Genomic DNA, 27602 nt, shown 5'->3' on the forward strand with positions numbered 1-27602 from the left:
TCGTACAGCGCAGCTAGTTCGAAATTACCATCCCTTGACCATGACCCGATACCGGATAAAGTTTATAGCAGCTCTTATCCTGGCACTTCATCATTGTCCACCGAATCTGGACATGAGGAGTCCGGCCCAGCCGGAGATCTCTCACACGATGATTTATCCCACGATTCTTATGAACTGTTGGAACGTGAACACGAATTTGAGTACCCCGAGTCCGACTCGAGTCCTCGAGACGAGCCAGCGTCGGAAAATTCCGACGAAGGTATTGAACATGAATTATTCGAGATGGACTCGGAAACAGACGCATTTATTAAGCACAAATCCGTCAAGTCTTCCGATAGACAGCACTTTAAATCCGTGCTCGCGGATATAAAGTGTATGAAAAAAATGGCGAACGATTGGCATCCCACAGCTCTCAGATCCGAATCCGACATAGGACTAACCGAATCTAAAATTCAAAGATCTAACACACAGATTCATCGAAAGTTTGAAACAATGCATGTAGATGTAGATTCTCGCGATCAGCAAACTGTAAACATTATGCATCACTTTGATCCTGTAATTACTCAAGTCCAAAAACAAAAGGTCAACTTACTGAACGAACTTAAGAATTTGAAACAGAAAACAAAAATTACCCATGTTGATTCGGAGGTCCTAAGGGATGAAGGAATTATGCGTCCTAAGTCTAGAATTGACGATGATCTTAGTCCTGTTGACCTGGATAAGTATATAATAGGTCGGGGAATTCGTAGAACGACCAGAGCAAAGAGTATTGCAAGTTTGGAGGACCGATCGCCACGTTTGCATATAGAAACTGGCAGCTTAGGCCGGGGTCACAGATCCAGGGAGAGAAAGACACGCGAAACAGAAGCAAAAATGGAAAAGCTATTGTCTAAAATGCAGGAGAAGGAACGTAGGAGCTTAGAGAAGGAGGAGAGGAAGCGAATCGAAAGGGAAAACTCTAGGGAGGCTAGACGATTAGAGAAATCTGATTCGCGAGAACGGAGGTCGATGGATAGGTTAGATTCGCATGTCCGTAAGAGTATGGAGAGGTTAGACCTTCGGGAATATAATCGTAAGCGTGATAATACAGATCGAAGCGGTTCTCAAGAATCCCGTAATAGTTCTGAGCGACTAGATTGTATTGAGAGGAGCTACGAGCGTGTTGATTTGATTGAGCGAAACCGGGAATTGCGATGTAGAAGTATTGAATGTTTAGATTTACAGGAATCGAATAACTGTATTAAATCTGTGGATGATTCAAGTTCTTTATGTAGTTTTAAAGACAAACTTCCTTCGAATCATGATGGAAAAGAGCCCGTAGGGGGGACATTGGGATGTCATTTCGATTCTCGCGAAGCGTGTCGAATGCATGCTATGAACACAATTGACTACAATCAAAGGCATACTTTGGAGCGTTTTGATTCAGGTAATAGAAGTCCGTTTGAACGGCTAGGATTTAAAGAACCGAGAGGCAAGAGTGTCGAACGACTTGACTATCCAGGTCATCTTGCGTTCGACTTTGATATCAAGGCTATCGAGTGTTTACGCTCACATGATAGACGTGTGCTGGACCACTCAGATTCGAAGGATAGACATCGCGAAATGAAAAGTTCGGAAAGGCTGAGTTCGAAGGAGCGAAAGAATATCGAGAAAAAGAATCTGGAGAAGATAGACCCGCGTGAACTGCGGAGTTTGAACCATTTAGATGCGAGGGATAAAAAGAGTTCGGAACATTTTGACAGACAGAATAACGAGCTAAAGGGAAGTGCCGATACATTAGATACTCGCGAATTTCAGAATGGCAAGGTAACAAATACGGATAGAAATCCGCCGGAAAGAGGGAAGTCTGAGGAAAAACCGCGTGAGCGAGATGATTGGAAGAGTTTAGAAAAGGCACGAAAAGACGATGAGCGGCGGGAAAGGGATCGCCAAGCTGCGTTGTCCTCACAACTTCTAGAGTTCCGCTCCGAGTTAGTGACGGACATTACGGAAGAAAAAACAAAGGGATCTGTATTTGCTGAATATGATCCCATGATCGTTGGCGGTGTTGTGTTGGGCTTCGACGATGCTATCTTGCCAATTCATAACACAGTTGAACGTACCAAGAGTGACCCTAATCCGGCAAGACAAAGATTAGGGTCCAATAGTAAACGACACATGCTGACCCATCAGAAGTCCATTGACTTAACTCCAGCAGATTCTGGGGACGAGGATGCATTTTTAGAAGGTACACGTACCCAAAAATACAATGTGGACATTCCATATACCTTGCACAAACGTCACGTTATGAACGGTACGGCCTCAGATGAGAAGTCAGAATCAGAAAACGGAAAGACTTCAAAAAACGGTGTGAAAAATTTAGCCAAAGATTTGCTCAAGCTACCCTTGAAATCAGTGGCTGACTCGTCTTCTTTAGATGTGAAGAAATTAATTGCGCTCGAAGAAGGACCTGCCTTGTCGCCTGAACGGCCAAAGAGTATTTTGATAAGCCCTGATAGAGTCAAACCAAGCCCGAGTGTCTCTGGGAAAAATAAAAGCATATCAAGTCCTGTTTCTAAGTTTTCTCCCACAGATCAAAAACTCATCGTCTCTAACGCTACCCCAGCTGATAAAAGTCCTGTGAAAAGTGGGATCAAGTTGTCGTCAAATTCTCAAGCATCCTCAAGATCTTTGTCATTGGACAGAATCGGGTCGAAAGCCGTTGCTAAAGATCGACTAACAGTAAATAGTAAATCCTCTAGTCTGGATAAAAAGTCTTCCAAGTTACTGCCAACTGAACCTAATGTCAAAGTTGTTCCGCCGATTGAGAAAAAGTCTTACAAGCTTTCCCCGATTGAATCCCACTTGGTTATCGTTTCTGCTGTTGAAAAGAGAAGATCACCGGTTCGTGTACCGAGAAGTCAAAATTCCGGTAAACCGAGCAGTCAAACAGATTTGCTGGAGACGTCTCAGCTCGAGGAACAACCGAGTCCCAGGTTGATGGATATTGTAGGGCTGCAAATAAAACAGAAACTGGAACGAAGAGAAAAAGAAAAGCTCAATGTTCCAGATGATAGTTTAGAGAAACAGGATAGCATTGAAAATGTCCCATTGCCGGAAATTCCGTTGAAGGTTAACGATTCCGTCAAACCACCTTTGCCGATTAAGCAAAGACTTGCCGAGGATCTAGGTATCCCAGATAAACAGGTGCTATCATCTCAACAAAATTCAGTGCCACAGACCTCATATGTTGATCAATCATCGCGAGCACCGATGGAAATTATTAGCTCGGAATGTCAGGAGAATGGCAAACGAGGCGGTGAAAATGTAGAAACCGAAAGACTGGTAAGGGTTCTTGAAACAGAATCTATACTCACCGATAAATCTAAGCTGCTAGAAAAATCAAGACTGTTGCAAAAGCCGAGCATACCGGAAAAAACGAAACGCATACTGGATAAAATTGAATCGAGATTTACAGAGATAAATAAAAACTCGGCCTCAAAATTAAGCAAACCTATGATCATCGATACAGGTTTTGACGATTTTGTCGATCCTGTTGCCGATCTACCTTTAGACGAGGTACCTGTGAAGCCGGCGCTAGACAGTCTCAAGGTCCCTGAATTTACTCCATTCATTTCGAGACCTCATGCCGAACCATTGCGGTGTAAGTCTTTATCCCTAGCCGAAGAAAAAGCTCCCATTGATACTTTGCTTTCTCCAGAACTAGAAAGTAAATCTTTTATTCAGGATGTTTCGCCAAAAAAATCAAGGCTTTGCAAGTCTGATGGGAAAAAAGATTTTAAAAAGCAATCGAAATCTCTAGAGGGTGACAAGCCGTCGTTCAAAAAAACTGCTTCAAAGGAATTGAAAACGTCACCTGCAAATTCAAAGGTAGGCAAATCCAAACTCAAAATAGGTGAAATGCCACAGGAGATTATTATAATAGACTCAACGGACGTTGAACCAGAAATAAGTATTGTACAAAAAGGAAGGTCGAAGTCGGTGACGCGCCTGTCCGACAGGTCGTTTTCTAATTCCAAAGACGAGAAGGATGAATTTAAAAAGTCACGAGTGAAATCTACATCCGTTGACGACGAGTTGATCAAAGGTCCCAGTAATTCGAAGATCGACAAACCGAGACCAAAGTTTCTCGGGATTTCGAAAAGTTTAGGGAGTACAGAAAAAAAGGATTCTACCGAAAAGGTATCCCCAAAGAGAGTTAGCAGCGTCAAGGGCACGAGTAAAAGCGAATATTGTCAAGGGGTGAGATTGATGAAATCAGAAACAGATGTGTCGCGACCAGTCGTTAATAACGAGGTGAGAGCATCACCGATTAACTCTGAAACTAAATCGGTTGCCGATGTGGGTGAACGAAAAACAGTTTCGGAAAATTCAATGAAGAAATATCAAAATAACCAAGAGTTATGCCAAAGTTCGACAGTTATGCGCAAACCCGGACAGGTGCCAATACTCTTTGCTCGTGCACGTCTCGGACTGTCGGAAGGTAGTGGGCTCGGTACGCTCCAAAGACAGGGGGCTACCCAGTCTCCGACGGCACAGAGAAGGGCAAAATCGTTAGATGCTCCTGTTATTTCGGTCCATAGGCTGCCGCCAGTCAATGCATTTTCTAGCAAAGATGATACAGTCGATACAACCGAAGAATTGGTAGAGCACGAAATTGTTTGTGACGAAAACTTGGAAAGTCATCAAATTTTCAAACCTCTTCAGTCTGTGCAGATGGAGGCATCTCCTAACCACAAATCTGAAAGTACGGATCACACGACTATACCAGAAATGTTAACAGACTCATTATCTGTCACAGAGACTTCGGCACAATATCTCGAATCACCATTGACCGAATGCAACGAAATTGTTATTTGCCCAGATTTAATCCCGTATGAACAGGAGAGTCAAGTTCAATCTGTGCACTTGTATAATTCCAGAGAAATACCTGTTACTGACAGAAAAATCGACAATTTGGGCTCAACGACGAAATTTATTGACCAAAGTTCGATTGAATCCGGTGCTGAGGTAGAGGCTCTTCAAGAAAATGCCCAACCTAAAGGTCCATTATCTGGGAGGGATGTCCCCATAAGCAATATGCCATATCTGGATAAACATTCCCCTTCCATTTTCGAAATAAACTCTAAAACCGAATTTTTTAGTGGACCGGATAGCTGGAACACTGGAGCTAGGGACTGGAATCACGAAAAAAACGCTTCACCCCAGCAGTACAAAATTGCAGCTTGCAACAGTGACACTTTAGATGAAAACAAGGAAGAGACAAACGACACGTTACTCAAAATACAAACTGTTAAAGCTCATCCACCGTACATAGAATCTACGTCGGGTATCCAAAATTTGGAATGCACAGCTGATACGGAAAAAAATGAGCTTATTCCAGAGATCTTGAAATTTTCGCCAGATCCGAATACAGACACCATCAAGGCATTTATACAAATATCAATAGAAGAATGTTCAGACGACGAACTTGTTATTGAAACTGATAATGATTTAACAACTGACGTAATCGATATAAATCGACGGAAATCACGTCTAGACTCGGGAGATACAAGCGAAGATACACTAGACGCTCCGGAATCTCAAGTACGAGGTGATGACAGTGAGGTAAGCTCACCGGACTACGGTGTTGCGAAAGTAGACGAAAAAACGTTAGTAGAAGTACAATTGACATCGGAATACCTAGATATGAAAAAGGAGGACGAAAAGATCATCGAAGCACTGCCAGAAGATGAACCATTTCCAGCAGACACTAAAGAGGCGTCAGACCCAAATCACTTGCCCATTGAAAGAAAATTACGATTAAGCACCGAACGTTCCGGGAGTGAAGAAACTAACACCTGGACACCGGATCGGGAAGATCCGGATTCCAGTTCATGTTCCATAGCACGCCCTCTCGGAATTGGTCGGGTACAACCAATATTAGATAGGAAAGAAATTGCCATTATGAAAGAGACTCGGAAGGATGGATCTCAGGAGGAGGAGAGTAGTAGCAGTTCGTTTCCCATACCTAAACCAGAGCTGAGCTCAACGTGGAAGCCATTTCCCCTGGAGAGTTCTGGCAGTTCCAGTTTGGAGGACGGGTGGTTTCCACCGGACGATGGCAACCACCATCAATCGCACTCAGAAGACAGTAACGGGCAAAATGAGGACAGTTTTCAGGAAGATTTGATTGATTTTCCCTCAGGATTTGGTTATCCAATGGGGCCAGATATTTTGGCAAATTATGGCGGCGCGTTTTGCCTTTCACGAACACTATCACGAATATCCGAACGTTCTACCACCTCGGAGCAAGACAAAAGTGAAATGGAGGACTCGTTCAAACCCAGTTCAAGGTCGCCAAGCTTGGATGACGAATCATTAATATCTAGCGATCATCAGCCTTCGTTGTCTTCCGATCCGCCATCCGGTACCGCATTGCCGTCTGTTTCAGATGATCGGAGAACATCGTCGGAGCTCCCCGACATTCCCATCGACGTAATTAATGATCAGGAAGATGAGGGCAGATCGCCGAATGTAAAGTCGCGACTGCAGCTGCAAGCCTCGGAAGAATGGCCGTCCCCACCTAGTTCTCCGCTCTTCGATACGCCCGTCGTCAGTCACGTTGAAACATTTTACATGGAAATAAAGCCAGAGGAAGCTGTTAAAGTAACGGTCACCGATAGTACAGACACGCCGAACAATATCGGAAACGATACCGATTCGAGCGATGAAAACAGAACCTTACACGATGATTTGCACTCGACTCTTCTGGAGGATGGACAAAGCTCTATGTCTGCTACTACCGTTGACGGAACCGTGAAAATAACTGTTAAACCAAAATCAAATTCCTATATCACCGGATCATCTCACAGCGAGGATACATCTATGGGGCTGTCAATGTCGGAGTGGTCAAGTTCAAATAACACTGTTAGGCAATTTTGTCAGTATTCTGGTACCAAGTCTGATGACAATTCGCTGGCGGAATTGGGGGCGTCGATATCCGATTGGTCAGGCAGCACGACGATTGTGCCGCAACAATATTACGGAGTGGTCGCTACAGAAAAAAGTCAGAGCGATACTACGACTTCTGACAAAAGTATTACAAGCATGCGACCCAATTCACGGTGCCGGCACATAGATAGTTCATCAGGGGCAAAGGGTGATGTCACAGACTTAGACGGAGTCAGGTTTGGTAACATGCAGCAACAACAGCACAGTCAGTTAGAGCGGCAAGATTTCGCCCGATGTCAATTCTCAGATGGTTCGTACGGGGACGCAATAGAATTTGAGGACTCTGTGAGATATAGCGAGGTGAGGAACTATGAGGCTGCTCAATTCGACGAGGCTAGAAAGTTTGTTGAGAGCCAATTCGATAAACATCAGTTCGATGATTCACAGTATGAGGAAACAGATATACCGCGGCCAATTTTCACGGATATTTCACCGCCGCAAATATCCTTTCAAAATGCATACGACGACAGTATAAACGAGTTTGAACATATGACAGATCTCACACTGATTACCGACAACCCGGGGGCGATACCTGAGGAAAGCGATGAACAATTGTATGACAATGTGCCAGCTATGAAGTATTCGAGCGGCGATCAAGTGCGAATGGAAGTAACGAGAGGCGACAGCTCTGAGGATATGCACGAAAGATACGCCAGCCTAGCATCTCACACCAGATACGAATATGACCGGTCTATAGACGACCAACAAACGTTGGAAGAGAAACTCCAGAAACGTTTCCATGAAAAACCATTCAACAAATTTGACAGAGGCTACTCGGAGTCTGGTATAGAACTTAGACACGGGACGAAATCGACCCAACGACCCGTCATTGTTCCAATCAGAGCCAAATCGACTCCGTATTATTCGACGACCAGTTTGAGCGGCGAATCTACGACTTCCAGCCCCCCAATGCAAATGAAGGCACAAATCAGAACCAAAACTATGGCCTACTCGTCGAGCAGGAGCCCGCAGAGTGAAGGGGACACGTCCTCCAGTATGGAGAGCCCTGGGCATACACCAGAAAGAGGAGCGCGTGCCTTTAGACGAAAACGGCAACAAAATATCAAACGACGACACCGAGTGACGGTTGATCTCGAGTTGAAGGATGAGCAAATTGTATCAAGTACCGATTCGAGCTTCGACGTTGCAAATATTCCACCACCACTTTTGCCCGAACAAAGCTTGGACATTGACGACGAAGAGTTATTTGTTACAGGAAATAACAGGCATCATCAAGAACGAAATCCCGAATAAGTCTGAAAATGGATGATACGTCGTGCTTCTTTGCCGATTGAGGCTGTTCGAGTACTCAAGCCAAGCAACGAAAGATATTGTGTACTGCTCTATATATGCTAGTGTTCGATGAGAGTCGACACAGAGATTGACAAACAATAGAATGAATAGCAAAATTAGAGAAATATCAGAACTCAAAATAAACCTTGCACAGGAAAGCAAGATACTTTTACAATATGGTATGCCTTAATTTCTATAGATACGTTCATAAGATCAATCATGACGATGAAGCTAATCGATAATTTCCATTTTCATTACAAAATGACGTATTTTAAGTTTAATTTCGTACGACATAAATTGTTACAGTTGTTGGAAGGTAGTACCTGCAAGGAATTAGATATGGAAACGTTCATTGACACTATTAACTGCTTAGATTGTTAGAGCGTCGGAACATGCAAGAAAATACGGGCTACAATGATATGCTAAGTAACAGGTGTTACATGAAAAATATCATTGGTTCGAAATTACTGCAATAATATCTAGCGTAATTTCGACGGCTGAATAGAACAAACTCTTATCCTAGGATTCGGTTTAACAACATCTTATCTCAGGATTTGGCTTAACAACCTTATATTCGACAATGGGATTAAGAAATATTATATCACAGAATTTAATTCGGAATTGACTTAAAGACAATTGTATCTTACAATTTGGTTCAACATCAACGTACCTCGAGTTAACATTTCGTTCACGAAATTTTCTGAGGTACGCGACCGCTGAGTACGTAACTTTTTAAATAATAACCATGCTGGTTAAGTTATGAATTGCGATTATTAAAATTTAATATTACTTTACTTAATCATAACTCGATTTTGGAGCATATACATATTTGCTTTGTGTATGCAAATTAATACTGCTTATGATTGTAAATAATTATAGCATTAGTCTCTAGATAACAATTTTTTTATAAAATTACTTCGTTAATCATATTCAAAGCAACAGGCAAACAAATTAAATCAACAATACAATTAAGGCTTATGTATATTGTTTTATATCTGTACAGACAAGTAGAGTCCACATGGTAAATTGAACTATGGTGCAATCTTTCAATAGAGTCACTCACAGGCTGTGAGGGAAATACATTTCTCATAATCTCGGTTCCCCCACTCTGTTACAAACTCTCGTTTTCGACCCTTTCGATAATAACGCGCGAAAAAGTGTAAATTTCGTACCTTTGTGTTCCATTTACGTACATACTACTGAATCATTGAAGTGAGTATGTATGTTTTTCACCAGCGGAATTGTTGAGAGAGCGGAATTGTTAACGCACTTTTGGGTCTTACAATTAGTTGTTTTTCCTAAAGAAATGCCAGGACCGCTCATTAGGCCTTCATAATCAGTAATTTCTGAATCGAAGTGAAAATGCCACATGCCGATTTATTATTGACTACAGTAATATTAAATCTTGGACGCAGTTTATAAATTGATCAGCATCCTCATTCTTTCAAAAATCATATGCTTAGCAGCGGCACAGCCTCGAGAATCATGCGATCGAAATGTCAACTGGTGATACGATGATGCTGATCCGAATTCTGAGGTGAAGTGGTTTTAAATCAAATTGTGAGATATGATGATTCTAGATAAAATTCTGAGTTGCCAAGTTTTTGAATCCAGTTGTCGAAGACGATGTTGTTAAACTCAGTTCTGAGACATGAAGTTGTTGAACCAAACCTGAGCCCCGATGGTGTTCTGACCAACCATCAATTTCATAATGGAAAAATACATACCAAGGAACAAGACTTAGACAATGCTTTATTAATAATTAATGTTTTAGATGAATATTATCCTAGCACTAACGGAATTAACAATAGGTTTTCTGAGATAAATACGAACTTATTACTTTGAAAAAAAAATTACATTAAAATAACACGTATTCAAGTTTTTAGGATTATGATGCAGGTTTGATGATGTTATTTGATTTTTTGAGAATGACAATCATCGTGATCCTTGATTAACTGTTGAAACTGTAACGATTCGAACATACGAATTATACGTGCATAGAAATGTACATACATACTGTGAATGCGTCTAGAAATGGTTCCTTCCAAGCCACACATTCACCCATTGCACCAAGGTATACACAAGCAAAAACATGTGTAGACGCAGGTGGTGAACGCACGAGTTGCAAGGGTCTGCTTCAAGCGACATTTATGGTAACGCAATATATTATATATATTCAATTCAGTATATATAAATATTGTAACCTATTGTTTTCCCTACATTTCTCTTGTAGTAGGTCATATATTGCTCAAATTAGATTTCTTAGTCGGAGTAAGGATTTCATCTTTTCTTTATTGTGGTGATATTAGCGTAGGTTTCTTTATCCTACCCGCATATCTGCGAGTTTATATTGGCACAGTGTAGGGTATTTGAGGCAATATCAATACATCTATCGCTATATCAAAGCAAAGCGATATGTGTATGAGTACTTGAATTGATAAGCTGCTTTTGTCTTGTCACTATACTTCAACCAGATCTCATTCTGCGGCCACTAGTTATATCGAAACTATACTCGTACGTCATTATACTCCGTTTGCTGGATTTTGATCATCCAAACCTCTCTGTTAGAGAGTTGATTAGAATTAGGCCATCAAAAATTTTACACGTAGTGTATTTTGCGCGATACGAACATGTCCACAATGCAATTCTCTGGGATTCTCTTATAGAAACTGTACAGAAAGCTAGACCACCAAAAATTACTTTCTGTATTATTTTAGATTTCTCGATAACTATTCAACAAGGATTATGTGTTATTCCCGATGTAGTTGAAATCAATTGCTTTACCCTATTCCGAACTGCTAAAATTGAATCCCAATGTATCCATATTCGAACAATACACTCTTGCTTGAATGGGACACGTTTAGTGTTTTGACAAGACCTGGAATAAACATCAATTGAATCGTTGCTTATTCTCTAACCTATTACTCTATGCAGTTACCTTGAAAATAATGAGCAAAGTTATCAAGAAATATGACAAATTCAGGTAAAATGGTGCCTAGTGTTTTTACTGACTATTTACATTGTTATCTTCTGATATTTGTATCGCTGTTTAATTTAGTGCCAGGCTGAATTACAGTTATACTGAAACACGATTTTGAAATGGCATAATTAATAAGTTCAAATTCATAATTAAACTGTCTGTGCAGGCGTTCTATGATTCGTTGCAGCATATAGCATAAGTAATGTAGAATTTGAATTTGCCAACACGTTAGATAAAGTGGACAGCTACAAAGTATTATTTCACACGAAACTGGAAGGATAAGCTACTTGCGCCTGCTTAATGCTCATAACATATGACAGAGAAATATTTCTTCTATCCCCAATCCAGGAAATTGTTGTTTGGCATCACCTATGCTGTGAGCCAAGGTCAAGTTATAACCCATGTCCTATGTAATTAATTGAAATCTATAAATTATGGCAAACGAGCATTCAACTAACTATGTCGCAAGTTTGGGATTGATTATGTAATGTATAAGCAAACGCGAGACTTTTTATTTTACGTGCCTATCCTTCTTGCACAAACGTTATTACGCATTATATTGAACATGGTGTTCTGCCGCAATTATACAACGGCAAATTAGAGCAGGTTCAATGATACATAGATACGTGAACGAAAAAAAAATGCAATATAAATAGAATTTACATTCGTTGCCAAATAGCATTATAATTGATAAAGTAACGATTTGTAGTAATCGTACGTTGTCGATCATCGCACGATTCTACAGTGGTCTTGATCATATTTTACGTAGACTACTCAATTCTCAGTGTTCCCAATTTTACTCTAGATTAGGTCGTTTATAGTTTTTCAATTTTCAATGTACTCCCATATAAGACAGTAATTCTGTCAAGATAATACATAATTTTTACACTATACACATACGCGACACATATGCATATACCATATATATATATATATATATATATATATATATATATATATATATATATATATATATATATATATATATATATATATATATATATATATATATATATATATATATATATATATATATATATATATATATATATATATATATATATATATATATATATATATGTGTGTGTGTGTGTGTATATGTGTGTGTGTGTGTGTGTGTGTGTGTGTGTGTGTGTGTGTGTGTGTGTGTGTGTGTGTGTGTGTGTGTGTGTGTGTGTGTGTGTGTGTGTGTGTGTGTGTGCGCGCGCGCGCACACACACACACACATCTATATATATATATATTAACCATATAAATCGATATACATATATGATATAGGTGCAAGATTATACCGAGGATAATTAGCTAATCGTATGCGAACTCCCGTGAGAAGGGTGGGCACAGTGATTAGCGCTAGGTCAGGAATCACATAGAGTGCCGCCAAAAGGCTCCGCTTTATAAAATATACTCGGTATAAAAAGCTTTGATGTGATGACTCGTAAGCAACAAACAACACTTGAAAAGTATCTAGTGGTCTGCGCCAATATACATATTGGATCTGATCAATCTTGAAAGCCACATACATTTACGGTTACAGCTAGAGGATTGAAATAAATCAGAAAACAATCGAATGAAATTAACCATTAAATTGTTGAAGTATGGTTGACATTGCTTTACCGTTGAACCAAGTATGTCAATACTAGGCCGTGCTCATTTTTTAGCTTTTGCCTATTTAAACATAATCCAAATGCATGAACTGTTGATTTCACCTATTTTTAAACATTTTTTTGTATTCCTGCATCATCGTGCTACCATCGTCGCACATATTTTACGCACAAATTTTTTTAACGAAATTTATTATCTACGAAGTCGTTTCACCAAATTTTTTCCAAATCATAACTGTTATCAGTTTTGTTGTGTATGAAAAAAATAAGAGGACACAGATTCAACCATTATAATCCATTATGGAAGACACTAATATATATTATATTATTTGTTCTGACGTGTATCTTTGCGAATGAGGTCATTTGCTGGCAGGGGACAAGGTATCAGCACGTAACGAATAGAGCACACTTAATTCCGTAACACTTAAACCGTGTCAATTTGAAAGAAATGTCTTGATATCAGCTGCTCAATTGTTGAATAATCAGTATACAATCACTGTATGATAAAGAGTTGAATACCAATGTTTAGTTTACACTATGTTGCTAAAATGAACACATGTGTATGTATTACAAACAGTAGAAAAGAGTGCCGTCGCTATTAGTCATTTACTATTCGGACCAATCATCTGAAATCGTTGGTTGGAACATCTCTCAATATCAATTTCGAAGTCCAAGCGACTTACCTTGACCAACTTGGTATATCACGCGGTAAAAGTTCCCTGCGTGTTTGCTTCACAGTCTTGTTTAAAATTACTGTCGGATTTGGTCTACTTATTCAGTCACATGTAGGTATGTGCTTACAGAGTTGTGTCCAATTTTACCACGAAATCTAGACGTTCTAAGAATCTCACTCCCATAAGTTGAGAGTATTCCTTGTTTATATTCCGACTGTCATTGCAATAATAAATGTGATTTTTACATCGGATAACACAAGTAGAACATAACTTTTGGTCTAGCTGAGGGAGGACGAATGATCTCAAGGTTTTGGTGTGGATATTTTTCGTAGACGAAAAACGTGCCAATCATTAATTGTATACTGCTACCCAGGTTTTTTTTTTTTTTTTTTTTTGATCAACTTACCGCTTTTGACAGGTGGTGATTACAACCGTTGGACATGTTCAAATGGCTATGTCAATTCTCCAGCGTGCCACGTACCCTATCAGGTGTGCCAGGTGCGTAACGCAATGGTTCATGCATCGCCGTGCTCTCTCACCAACCGATTCGTACCGGCTTACCCTCAATGAGCCAAGGTGGTGGGAGTATAAAGTTGAGTACCACGACACAGGAAGCAAAAATTCAAACAACCAATCTACCGACAATAATATCAACTTTCCCACATTAGTCGGTGTTGCTTAGATGCTCATGTTATTCCATTATTATATTATTATAATTAGTGCTTGTTTTTAAGTCACAGAGAAACGTGATTCAGCAAGTAAAAAAAGACATGCTCAGTGTGCACTTGGTGTAAAGATACATTTCTACCAGTATTCATAAAGTACAGTTTATGTTGTTGATGGGCTTAACGATAAGTTGGCGACGATTGTTTATTTTGTTCTTCCTTGATAGAATCACACGGCTGCCGTGTAACATTCAAGCTTCCGACATCTTTTCAGTATTCAGTCGAAATATCTATGGCAAATGAAAGCAAGGTGCCGCTTCTAGTTGCAAAATAAGAGTGACAGACAATTCTTTATTTCTATTCAACTTGAGAACTTTGCAGACTCAAAGATTAAGTACCTGCTCCTTCCTATCTTGTCATTTACATAGCTTTCCTGTCACACGTAGTAGATCTATACTGGTAGAAGTCGTGCTCCTGCCAACAGTAGTACTGACCAGTCAAGGGGCTGACCTACGATATCATAAATCACAACAAGTGTTCGAGTCGTATACGGTTAATTTATAACTACATCACTTTTGAAGTATGAAAAACTAAAAAGATTGCGTTTGCTATGTCGAGTCGTTTACTAACTTGCAATTTCTGAAAATTTTCCCATTCTTGAGTCTCTTTGGGTGCCAAGACATCGAGGTTTGACCTGTACAAATTTTGATGATGATACGAATCTAATTGGTATTTCGCACCAATGTGTATTTTTGAAACCAGTAACAATTCGTGATCCCCTTGATGTTTTAGTAATGATTTGAAACATATTATATAACAGTGAATAGAATTTACCTGTCGCCAAAAAGTTTGTACAACGTTGAGATGACTTATTAAGTCAGCGATGCAATATATCAGAATTCACATTATCGGTCACTTGAATAACCAAGTGTTGACAATTATTGAAAGTTTTCAATAACATTGTTCCAAGGGTAGTATTTCAATTTCTATAAATACGGGTCTGCGCCGAATAGTATGTGTAGAATTGATTCTCCGATTTTTATCGGGATAGTCTTCCCAAGATAAGAAGTCTAATTATGACTCGTAAATTAGAAGAGAATAAAATATCAAAAAAGGATCCATATTTATTTATTCAATATTACAATTTGTGCGATTGTGTAAGCATTGTAGTTTGTAGCCTGTAACTTTACACACTGCAATGTGTCTTCTGATCCCGGTGTGTTTAGATGTTTTTTTAGTTGACCTGTTGCATATAGATAATTGCTCCTAGCGCCTGTGTTGTTTGGTACTAAGCTTGCCGCATCTTCATAATGTACACTCACAATATAAATATCTCTACTACAGGTTGCTACTTGTGAACCATTGCGTAGCGATCCCTCACAATTTACATAAATTAAACTGATTGCCGTTAATCACCGCATTGCACACTTGTCTTGGCATTTTGTTCGATTGACGCATTTCCATTTTGGTATACTCAATTCCAGTTATCCGAAACGCAAGTTTAAGGAATGGCTACTTTTATAGATAGGTAGGTGTGTCAATCGAACAACAGCTGAGAATACGTCATAGTATGGCGATGGAAACATTACCCTTATGGGAAATAAAATTCCTCAACACTTGAGTGTATGGTCGTTATATTAAAATTATGTATTAACGTAAGACTGATGTGTATATATATATATATATATATATATATATATATATATATCGGCACAGCGTTGAGACTGTAACTACAATCTTGTATTATTGGATACGCATGTTGTAACTTGAAACACATTGGACACAATGGTATGTTGAACATTAGTGCACCTATAGACACGTTGATTTACGTTGATAACGAAAATTTGGAGCTAACTAAGCTGCTCTCGTTTTCGACACATGAGGTGACTCAACTATTATATAACGAACAAGGGAAGAGCTTGCCTTTGCCACTTACACTAGTCTAATAAAAAAGTTACACCTTACCCAATCAAATCTATTTGCTGGCAGGTCCTCATATTTGGCAAACGTAATCACCACCTGCCCTTTGTTGTAGATCGAATAACCTGATCTTTTTAGACTTCTTAGAGTTTTATAATAGAAACGATGCTTTGCTCAGAAATTTTCCTGAGTTGAACAATTTTCATACTGTCATTAATCTCAGAAAAAAAGCACATTTTTCGAGACATTGTCCCAGAAGTGAGCATCGTGAATTGTAATAAACGTCCTTCGAGGGACAAAATTGAATTTAATATATATTCCCCAGCCTTCAGTGTAGATTTTGATTACTGAAAATATAATGCGTAGAACTCTTGTCATCAATGCGAGGACTTACTGCAGCTTACCAACATATTTTTTGTACATAGTTTGTATGGCAATTGACTGGATCAAAGATACGTAATGTGCATCGAATACATGCATATACGTACATACAAAACGTTATTTTAGATCATTTTGTATTTAACCACAAGGAATCCAACTGGGTATACGCAAAACAGTACCAACTTCGATTTTTAATATCAACTCTACATCTGAGTACGGCATTTCACATCTCGTAGCTTACCTGTCTACTTCAACATTCATCTACCCAATTCATTCTAAAAAAAAATGGATCCGACTGATAACTTAATTGAGTGTTGATGAAATAACAGGCGATTTAACGCAAACTTTTTGATCAGTTTGAATCTGTGTATTTCGGATTATTCTAATTCTACTTGTTAACTCATTTGTTAGAGCGTTCCCTAGGCATTATTGGGAAGCAAAGAAAAATGATATTCAAACGTAGAAAATCTATTGTACATTGATTATTGACACATAATAATGATAATAATAAATTATATACAAACTTAATATTCGTAAGAATTGATCATATCTCCATTGAGTTTGTTAGTTTATTACTATTAATGGATTATTTTCTACTTCCGTCTTCGTTTAGTCAACATATTCTTTCTTATAGAATGGAGATAATTCTTTATTGAGTGTTTTGCCTTGGTTTGTTTTCTTTTTATTTTTTCGTATATATATATATATTTTTACCGCACTCCTGGAATTGTTGGTCTACTGGATGAAAATACCACGTGTGAGTAAGCCCCTAGCTTATCTAACTGTCAATGCATTCGATGTTGCCATATTGTAGAAAAATAACGAGCTGGACAGTGGTGAGCAGTCAAAAATAATGACTCTGAGAAGATGGAATGGATTGATATAGCTGCATTGTAGGTTTAAGAATATATTTCAACATTAAGGGAATATGAAACTCTTCTTGGAGCCTTTTCTGCTCTTGGACAATGACGACGACGATGACGATGATGATGATCATACCTTAATGCATGCCAGCTTTTGATGTATAGCTTCCTTTTTTCAACTTAATGTTTAATAACACTTTTTTCCATCACCTGCATATCAGTGACGTAACTAGTATATGCGGCGTGATAAGATGAACAGGGAATAAACTAAGTAACGAAATATAGTACCAATTTTTGCAAATTCGTGTCCTTGTACAGGTGACATGATGAAAAGAGCTGAAGATTAATTAAGAGCAGAATTAATCAGCGACGATGCTTGCCTTTAGTCCTAGATTAGTCTTTCATCAGTTGAATAATATAAACAAACAGCGAGGTTTTTGATCTGGTTCTTATCCCTTTAGTTTTTATAATTTAGAAAAACTATTCATTCCCTAATACAAGGGGTTACTGATAGTAAATTTTATTTTGCCTGTCGTCTAATTATATTGGGCGATTTTTGTACATTTGCAATACACCCTACTTCCAATTGAAGATGTTTATTTGCTGCACTAGAGCATGACATTTTTATTACCAAATTTCTCTGTGTTCACTAAAAATGTATTATTACAGTATGATTTGATACTTGGTTACAGATATTTGACTAACAATCCTCTGTTTACAGACACAGAGTCAGAGTTACAACAGCTTGTGCACAAGCAAGAAAACAACAACTCGTTTTACAATTCATCGCAAACTGAAAAGTGTCCTAATGGAAGTACGGGTATTAGCACCAACGGCGTAGAAAACGTGCCAGACCTAAGTCCTGTCAAGCAAATGAAAAATGGAGAGGTTGAAGATAGAAAGACGAAGGTAAAGTATATGGTGTATCGTATACAACATAATCCATAAAGTGACACTCTGCCCCATAGATCATTCTTTCACCTACCAATGGATTTCATTTGCAGAGATGGCCAACCGATAAAGCATATTATATTGCCAAAGAGTTGTTGATGACTGAACGAACATACAAAAAGGATTTGGACATCATAAATTTGGTAAGAAAAGTTTTATTAATTGATTAGTCACATTGTGATGAAATGTTTGTGAGCAAATTTTGAATTTCTGGTATCAATATCAATATCAATATTTAATAATAATTTCCATGAAAATATTGGACAACTTGGAAACATCTGTCTGAAACAAGTTTAACAAATATGAAAACAGAAAAATAAAAAAAAATAAAAAAGTCCAACCTGAGAAAACTAAGAATACTGCTTCAAAAAATCAAATACATTCGAGTTACCTTAAAATAATCTAAACAAACCACCAGGATCCATAAAAAGAGATACACAGAAACAATTCACACAAATGCAGTGATAGAAATAAAATCACAGAACTGTCAAGGAGACGAAAGCATGGTAAAAGTATAAAAACGTAGGTCAGGTCACATAAAAACGGTAAAAAATAAAAATAAATATAAAAATAAAATGAAATTAAAGTCAAATAAATCAAATTAAAATAAAATAAATAAATATAAATATAACTACACAGCTAAAAATTCAAATCAAAAGCACAAATGACTAGAAAAATACATTACATACAAAATACATATCATAGTGTATACATAAGGATTTTTGCAGTGGTTCAGAGAGGAAGTATCGAGAGAAGCCGAGCTCGAAGCTGGTCCAGCCGTTGCTTTGATAGAACTACTAGCTGATGCACACGCACCTTGTCTTCAGGAGATGGAAGCGAGACTTGCCAGATGGGAGGGGAATGCGCGTCACAATATCGGCGATTTTTTATACAATACTTTATTGAACGTACTTCCGCTCTATGACCAGTATTTAGAAAATCTCATGCCAGCTCTTGAGAAGATCGAGTATTCTATACGAACTTCACGGAGGTTTGATCAACTTTGCCGAGATTTCGAATCCCAGAAGCACTGTTACTTACCTCTCAGCTCTTTACTTCTGAAACCGTTACAGCGGTTGCTTCATTACAATAGCATTATCGATAGTAAGTTCTTTTGTTCTTTGGCAATACACAAAAACCTCCTCAGCTCCCATTAGGATTCTCAGAACGGTCGATGAATTGGAATTATATCAGTTTTAAAAAAATTTCACAGGACTACTCGATCATTATCCAAAAGATCACACGGATTTTGAAGACTGCTTAGCAGCAAGGGATCGTCTTGGCGAAACATTGTTAGAAGGCCTCACCGTATTGAATCAGGCGGTAAATATTACAAAAGTTTCAATGCCAGCGCACATTTTTATTTATCAATTACTTGCATCGTGATTTCATCACTTTTCTGTACACAATTGCAATAACATTTCAGTAAAAGCGAATTCTTTGTGCAATAATTTGCAACAAGTAAAAATTATCACAATCTAATATTAATGATGTCAGAAGTTGATAAATTTTAACAATGTTCGGTTTGTAATTGATTTCAAGTCTATTGCTTTTTTTTTAATTCTAAGAAACAAAGGTTTCTTTGCATTATTCATTAGTTTCCGGAAACTCTGCTGTAATGCCGTATTCTTGGTTTTGCCAGGAAAATTTGGTCCAATTATGCGAATTGCAAAAAGATATAAGTGGATTTGACGATCTCGTGCAGGACGGCCGAAGATTTATTAGACAAGGTTGTTTGCAGAAGTACAGTAACAAAGGATATCAGCAGCGGATGTTCTTTCTGGTATGTTGTAACATATATACTTTGATGAACCAATGACTTCCTGCACGATAAAACAAATTGACAATTTAATTTAACCATGTAACTACAGTTCTCCGATATTTTGCTGTATACGTATCGAACCCAACAACCAATACAGTGTTTTCGAGTCCATGGTCAGTTACCCCTCAAGGGAGTCAAAATACAGGATGGAGATAACAAGACTGGAACGGATTTCGCATTTGTTATCCATGGATTGGGGAACTCGTGAGTAACTGTATTAGTATCTGAAGAGATGAGCTGCAGGAAGTGATGTATTTCATGGCGTTATTATTTACTAGAAATGTGGAAACTTTCCTCGTTATATTCTTAGTCTCCCCGTCACGCGTGACGCTGAGTATATTGGATGAAAAACTATGAAGCTCAATGATACACAATGAACCAGTCCGTAAAAAATATCCTTATATTGAAGAGTCAATTGGTGATGTTTGATATTTTGCAGCAAGTTCAGACTTTTGTAAGTCCCATAGAGAAGCAGCCAATGAACGCCTTCTGTGTTCAGTCCAGTAACGTTCTCCAGAGATTTAACCCCTTGTAGCCCCTTGTGACATTTCTGTAACAAACTAAATACGATCCTACAAAATCCATATGGAAGGTATTAATGACAAGTCCTTAAATGCTATTTATTTTAAAATTTATGATTTTGGGCTACAAGGGGTTAAACAAATGTCAGTGTAGTAATTTCCTTCTAGCCTAATCGAAAGAAAATAGAGTTTTCAAACATTTGGCACAGTAAAACTCTGTGATACATTGTACAATCAGACGTGGCTATTTTAGTGGCCTTGAAGACGTTATTAAGGAAACTATTTCTATTTATTTTCTAGGCCCTTGACAGTCGCGGCAAGCAATGAAGACGAAAAAGAACGCTGGCTGGAAGACCTGAATGTGACTATCGCGCAAGCAACCGATTCGGTAGATGGAAAATGTCCTTATTTATCATCCAAATCTTGCAGTGAGTCAGATTTCACGATTACCTTTTTTCAACTCTTAGCCATTTTGGACACAACAGAAAATGTATTAATTTTACATAGATGCTATACACATTAAATTGCCTCTTATATACAGGTGAAAAATATGATAGTTATATAGGGTAAATTTATTTTTGGTCAATGTCAATAGTCTTAGGTTCGACCGACGAAGTTTCGGACGAGCCTGGATCAAGAGAGGTAGATAGAACTAATTGTGGAGGTGCAAAGACTTCGCAACGGAGCAACACGACGGTTCACGTCTGCTGGCACCGGAATACTAGCATAAGTTATAGTGATCAACTTAGAGCATTTCAGGTAATTGATTCCATACTACATATATCACATAGAATTTCATCTATTTATGAATATCACCTTTGAATCGAATTCTTGATACAGTGTAGCTAAAATATATTCTTTCAGAATCAGCTCAGCGGTTTTTTGTTAAGGAAATTCAAGAACTGTAATGGCTGGCAAAAGCTTTGGGTTGTTTTTACGAACTTTTGTCTGTTTTTCTACAAATCGCATCAAGATGACTTCCCATTAGCCAGTTTGCCATTGCTGGGATATACAGTATCGACTCCAACTGAGAAAGATGGGATCAGCAAAGATTTTGTCTTTAAGCTGCAATTTAAAAATCATGTCTATTTCTTTAGAGCAGAGAGCGACTATACATTTGGAAGGTAATTTTTTTCTTGTTTATTCCAACTTGGCGCATTGGTTCACCAAAATATATTTCCCGCTGCTAAATTACAGTCTTACTTGAATCAAAATCTGCCATGCTATGATATGAAGTACTTTTAGATGATACATATCTTTAATTTGTAGATGGATCGAAGTTATCGGAAGTGCGACGCAGCATAGTCATATATCAGTTAGTTTTACCCACAAGAAAATCGTTGGTGAATTTCGTGACGGATTAAACGAAGCTGAGTAATAATAAGCAGAAGCAATAAAGAGAAATTACTGCAAAATTGATGATATGTTGTGTAAAAATCAACACACTCAATAGTCCAGGGCCTGAGTTTTGCCAGTAAGAATAGTGCTTATGAACCGTAAAGCTGGACTTGTCTGTGCGACTAGCATCTTCTCGTGCTGGCAAACACTGACCGAGTTATCATTTATAGTCACACGCGTACCAATATCAGAAATAAATTTAGAGCTACAACTATTATCTTGGCAAAACTGATGTAGCAATCAAAAGAGTAAAGCGACCAATATTTTCATTATTTCACTTCAAGAGAAGGACGGTACCTGCTGTCTCTCTTACTGTGTGAGACTCAGGTCGCTCCACAACGAGTGCATGAGAAAAAGGAAGTGCACGCATTTCTCCTATCCCAGTGAACGCTCTCCTATTTCCCATCTGCTTCAACCCGACTGGCAAAATATATATGGAGTGAATCTCAATGCTCCGCAGTGAGTCAAGTCAGCCAACACTGATTCTGTTCTGAGAAGAAGGAAGTAGCTTTTCTGTTTTGAACAGAGATTTATTGAAAGGCAATTGTAGGTATGCGGGTATAATCTTCCTAAAATATGGCAAATAAAATTTCTTACTTTGTTGTTCACGAGAGAAATTCAATATTATGATACTTCGAACCACAAGTCAGTAACTGGAGTTCAATACATCTGGTAATTATTGATGAAAAAAGAGTAAAATGGATGCTGGTTGTACGGTAATGAACAGCATTCTATTCAGTTTTATACAGTGACGAATTGCATCATCAATGCGTTGGGAATTCAACGATTTCTCTGAACCTGTATCAAAACAATATTCTACCCTGTAGATAACGTCAGAAATTGTACATATAATCATTGCATATTGCATTGCGTACATGAATAGGTATATCAATATTACCAATTGTACAAGGAAATAGGTATACATATATATATAATATGCATATCGACAAAATTTAATCTGCGTAAATTGGACCAATTCACATTTCATAATGTATAGTTTTATCTGTTAGGTTGCGTTGACAAAAAAAGAAAAAAAAAACAATAATTTTGATGTGGCATTTTTACCAAGTTTTCAAATTTCATTTTATGATGGATATCATTTTCGCATCCTTCCCTTTTATCCTACTTAGTTCAACATTACTTTGTGGCCGTATTAAAAACTCGATAAGAGTCAATGAAATTCAGCCTTTGGGGTATAAATTTTAATTTTCGAAACTCATTCACATTTCACATATCATCTTTCCCCCTGACAATCAGTGAAATTTTTTGCACAACCATCTGAAAATTAGCAAAATTTTTTACTCGGTTCTGCCCCTTAAAACGAAGTGTTACCTTCTTTTTCAGCCTATTTTCATACAAATTATTTACATTAGCTAACCGTCCATTGTTGAGTTTGATTTATTATTATAATTTCTTATAAATTTTACTCATGCACATACTTCTATTCCATTTCAATTTTTGTACTACAAATACAAATCTAACATCATTTTCTGTTTTCTATTTCACATGCGGTACACATTTGATACACGCGTTTATTAATAGAATTTTTTAATAGTCCTCCATGGATATTTCGACATGCTAGGTTGTGCATCGATTACAGTGAAACCTCGAATAACCGAGTGCAATTTATCCGGGCTGTTGATTAACTGGGCCTGCTGTGAAATATGATTTGTCTTTTTACTTTTGAAAATACATTTTATCGTCAATAGATTGACTATATGTATACATAAGGAGTCCGTCGTGTACATAAGGAGGTGAATTCTGACTGACAGCCAGTATAAATGTAATAATGAAAATGTTAGATTTCTTTTTGATATACGATATAATGATGAGAGAATGATTATAAATAACACCATTTATGCATATGGTACTGTTACAGATGTTTGCTGAGTTAATTAATAAATGTTGATTAGAATATAATAAACATATAGGTATGTACATAATTTCTGGATCATCCGTGGATTACACTTATTGCAGCTATTCCTATTACCACACTCCCCGCTTAAAAGAGGTTTTACTATATTTGGTAGCTTGTGTGTACATTACATCAAGGTCCGGTTTGTTACTTGATTACTTTCCCAGTCTTCTTTTTTCAGCGAAAATACGGAATAAGAGAAATAGAGAACATTCTTTAATCACTCGGAAAATGACAAGTTGAGTATTTACTAAATTTTCACATTATGAGATATAGACTACAGAAAATTACAATCAACTATTTTTATTAATTTACGGACGGGTTGCGACTTTGCGCGTGAGTCTGTGTGCGAGTGTGATTTTAACTTTTGTCCGGTTATATCTCTGTAAGTGATTATCGGATTTGGATGATTTGGTCCCAATTGACGGCGGCGAGTTTTTTTTCACTTAATACTGATTATATTCTTGATACGATGGTCCCATTAGTTACAGAGTTGTTTGAATAACAAAGCCATGAAAAAATCGATTTCGTTGATTATGTTGTGTGCACTCGATACGCATACGAGCGAAACGCTTTTGGACTGGCTTATCTAGCACACACGCTTCCACGTACTCAGACTACCATTGAGGAATGGTCAGTAACATATTCTCGACAAGGAAAAATTCGAAGATGGGTTAATTCTAATTACTTGCCCCATCTGGCCCAAAAGATTGCGTGATGCTTCATCAACGCTCAATTGAAACCATAGTTGTCAGACGTGGGAAAGTTAAGCTGAGGTCACATTGCGGAACTGCAACACGAAGAATCTTACGCCATACCTGTTTTTGGGCGGAATCTTTTGTATCATGATGGATTTGTGTGACCCTTTCTAGAATAATTGGACCCCCAGGATTATAGAAAACGTATCAAAAAGAGCATGTGACCAACAGCAGAAAAGTTGCGGAGGAAATCTGACGTTTGTTGGTTGTATCTTTTGAGCCATTGATCGCACCGTATTGGGACTGCGCCCGATCGATTTTCCTCGCAAAATTTCGTTACAACAATGCATGGAAGAATTTATTCCAGCACTTTTCAAAATCGTCAGAATTATCGCCAAAATTGGAAAGGGTAGTTTTTTCTTCATTTCTGAAGTCGAAAATTTATGGTCTCAGATTCGATTTATATGACCCTTTCCTGACTAATTGGACGTCCAGGAACTCAGAAAACACAGCAAAAAGAGCTTGGGATCAACAGGAGAGAAATTACGAAGGAAAAAGCACCTGCTGAAAAATGTCGAAAACACAGGTTCTCGTTTTTCGGCTCTAACTTTTGATGCGTTGATCGCAGCGTATTGGGACTGCGCCCAATCGATTTCTCTCGCAAAATTACGTCGGAATAGTGCCACAATTAATTTATTCCAGCACTTTTGAAAATCGCGAAAATTTTCGCCAAAAATACAAAGGGGTTAACCTTCCTTTTTTTTTTAACAAAAAATTTTTGGTCTCAGAATTGATTCGTATGACTCTTTTCCGACCAATTGTACCCCAAGGAACTCAGAAAACGCAGCGAAAAGAGCGTGGGATCAACAGGAGAGAAATGACGAAGGAAAAAGCACCTGCTGAAAAATGTCGAAAACACAGGTTTTCGTTTCTTGGCTGTAACTTTCGATGCGTTGATCGCAGCGTATTGGGACTGCGCCCAATCGATTTCTCTCGCAAAATTACGTCGGAATAGTGCCACAATTAATTTATTCCAGCACTTTTGAAAATCGCGAAAATTTTCGCCAAAAATACAAAGGGGTTAACCTTCCTTTTTTTTTTACCAAAAAATTTTTCGTCTCAGAATTCATTCGTATGACTCTTTTCCGACCAATTGGACCCCAAGGAACTCAGAAAACGCAGCGAAAAGAGCGTGGGATCAACAGGAGAGAAATGACGAAGGAAAAAGCACCTGCTGAAAAATGTCGAAAACACAGGTTCTCGTTTTTCGGCTCTAACTTTTGAAGCGTTGATCGCAGCGTATTGGGACTGCGCCCAATCGATTTCTCTCGCAAAATTACGTCGGAATAGTGCCAGAAAGAATTTATTGCAGCACTCTTCAAAATCGCGAAAATTTTCGCCAAAAATACAAAGGGGTTAACCTTCCTTTTTTTTTACCAAAAAATTTTTCGTCTCAGAATTCATTCGTATGACTCTTTTCCGACCAATTGGACCCCAAGGAACTCAGAAAACGCAGCGAAAAGAGCGTGGGATCAACAGGAGAGAAATGACGAAGGAAAAAGCACCTGCTGAAAAATGTCGAAAACACAGGTTCTCGTTTTTCGGCTCTAACTTTTGATGCGTTGATCGCAGCGTATTGGGACTGCGCCCAATCGATTTCTCTCGCAAAATTACGTCGGAATAAGGCCACAATTAATTTATTCCAGCACTTTTGAAAATCGCGAAAATTATCGCCAAAAATACAAAGGGGTTAACCTTCCTTTTTTTTTTACCAAAAAATTTTTCGTCCCAGAATTCATTCGTATGACTCTTTTCCGATCAATTGGACCCCAAGGAACTCAGAAAACGCAGCGAAAAGAGCGCGCGATCAACAGGAGAGAAATGACGAAGCAAAAAGCACCTGCTGAAAAATGTCGAAAACACAGGTTCTCGTTTTTCGGCTCTAACTTTTGATGCGTTGATCGCAGCGTATTGGGACTGCGCCCAATCGATTTCTCTCGCAAAATTACGTCGGAATAAGGCCACAATTAATTTATTCCAGCACTTTTGAAAATCGCGAAAATTATCGCCAAAAATACAAAGGGGTTAACCTTCCTTTTTTTTTTACCAAAAAATTTTTCGTCCCAGAATTCATTCGTATGACTCTTTTCCGATCAATTGGACCCCAAGGAACTCAGAAAACGCAGCGAAAAGAGCGCGCGATCAACAGGAGAGAAATGACGAAGCAAAAAGCACCTGCTGAAAAATGTCGAGAACACAGGTTCTCGTTTTTCGGCTCTAACTTTTAATGCGTTGATCGCAGCGTATTGGGACTGCGCCCAATCGATTTCTCTCGCAAAATTACGTCGGAATAGTGCCACAAATAATTTATTGCAGCACTTTTGAAAATCGCGAAAATTTTCGCCAAAAATACAAAGGGGTTAACCTTCCTTTTTTTTTGACCAAAAAATTTTTCGTCTCAGAATTGATTCGTATGACTCTCTCCCGACCAATTGGACCCCAAGGAACTCAGAAAACGCAGCAAAAGGAGCGCGGGATCAACGGGAGAGAAGATACGAGGAAAAAAGCACCTGCTGAAAAATGTCGAAAATTCAGGTTTTCGTTTCTTGGCTGTAACTTTCGATGCGTTGATCGCAGCGTATTGGGACTGCGCCCAATCGATTTCTCTCGCAAAATTACGTCGGAATAGTGCCACAATTAATTTATTCCAGCACTTTTGAAAATCGCGAAAATTTTCGCCAAAAATACAAAGGGGTTAACCTTCCTTTTTTTTTTACCAAAAAATTTTTCGTCTCAGAATTCATTCGTATGACTCTTTTCCGACCAATTGGACCCCAAGGAACTCAGAAAACGCAGCGAAAAGAGCGTGGGATCAACAGGAGAGAAATGACGAAGGAAAAAGCACCTGCTGAAAAATGTCGAAA

At 38.3% G+C, this 27602-nt stretch overlaps 2 protein-coding genes across 6 annotated transcripts in view; both read left to right on the forward strand.

The window, feature by feature from the left end:
• Positions 1-23177, forward strand: part of LOC124179123 (FERM, ARHGEF and pleckstrin domain-containing protein 1-like) — a 32344-nt gene extending 9167 nt beyond the window's left edge. For 4 of the 5 annotated variants that reach the window (XM_046563226.1, XM_046563227.1, XM_046563229.1 and 1 more), the window contains 10 exons: positions 18095-18282; positions 18342-18467; positions 19053-19428; positions 19538-19647; positions 19967-20107; positions 20196-20350; positions 20968-21095; positions 21263-21426; positions 21532-21791; positions 21937-23177. In XM_046563226.1, coding sequence (XP_046419182.1) covers positions 18095-18282; positions 18342-18467; positions 19053-19428; positions 19538-19647; positions 19967-20107; positions 20196-20350; positions 20968-21095; positions 21263-21426; positions 21532-21791; positions 21937-22045 — 1757 coding nt within the window. In that variant the 3' untranslated portion in view covers positions 22046-23177. The remainder of the gene's footprint in view (positions 1-18094; positions 18283-18341; positions 18468-19052; positions 19429-19537; positions 19648-19966; positions 20108-20195; positions 20351-20967; positions 21096-21262; positions 21427-21531; positions 21792-21936) is intronic. The other variant, XM_046563228.1, reaches the window with a different exon arrangement.
• Positions 1576-12191, forward strand: LOC124179122. Its single transcript, XM_046563225.1, has 2 exons — positions 1576-2934; positions 2977-12191. The coding sequence occupies exons 1-2, from the start codon at positions 1603-1605 to the stop codon at positions 8245-8247; spliced, it is 6603 nt and encodes a 2200-aa protein (XP_046419181.1). The 5' UTR covers positions 1576-1602; the 3' UTR covers positions 8248-12191.
• Positions 23178-27602: the final 4425 nt, after the last annotated feature.

This window comes from Neodiprion fabricii, chromosome 3, assembly GCF_021155785.1.
Source record: "Neodiprion fabricii isolate iyNeoFabr1 chromosome 3, iyNeoFabr1.1, whole genome shotgun sequence".
NCBI lineage: Eukaryota > Metazoa > Arthropoda > Insecta > Hymenoptera > Diprionidae > Neodiprion > Neodiprion fabricii.

Coding starts and splice junctions, on each gene's coding strand:
- LOC124179122 (XM_046563225.1), top strand. CDS start 1,603: ATGAAAAGTTCGGAAAGGCTGAGTTCGAAGGAGCGAAAGAATATCGAG. Junction 2,935..2,976: donor AACCGAGCAGTCAAACAGAT/TTGCTGGAGACG, acceptor CCGAGTCCCAGG/TTGATGGATATTGTAGGGCT.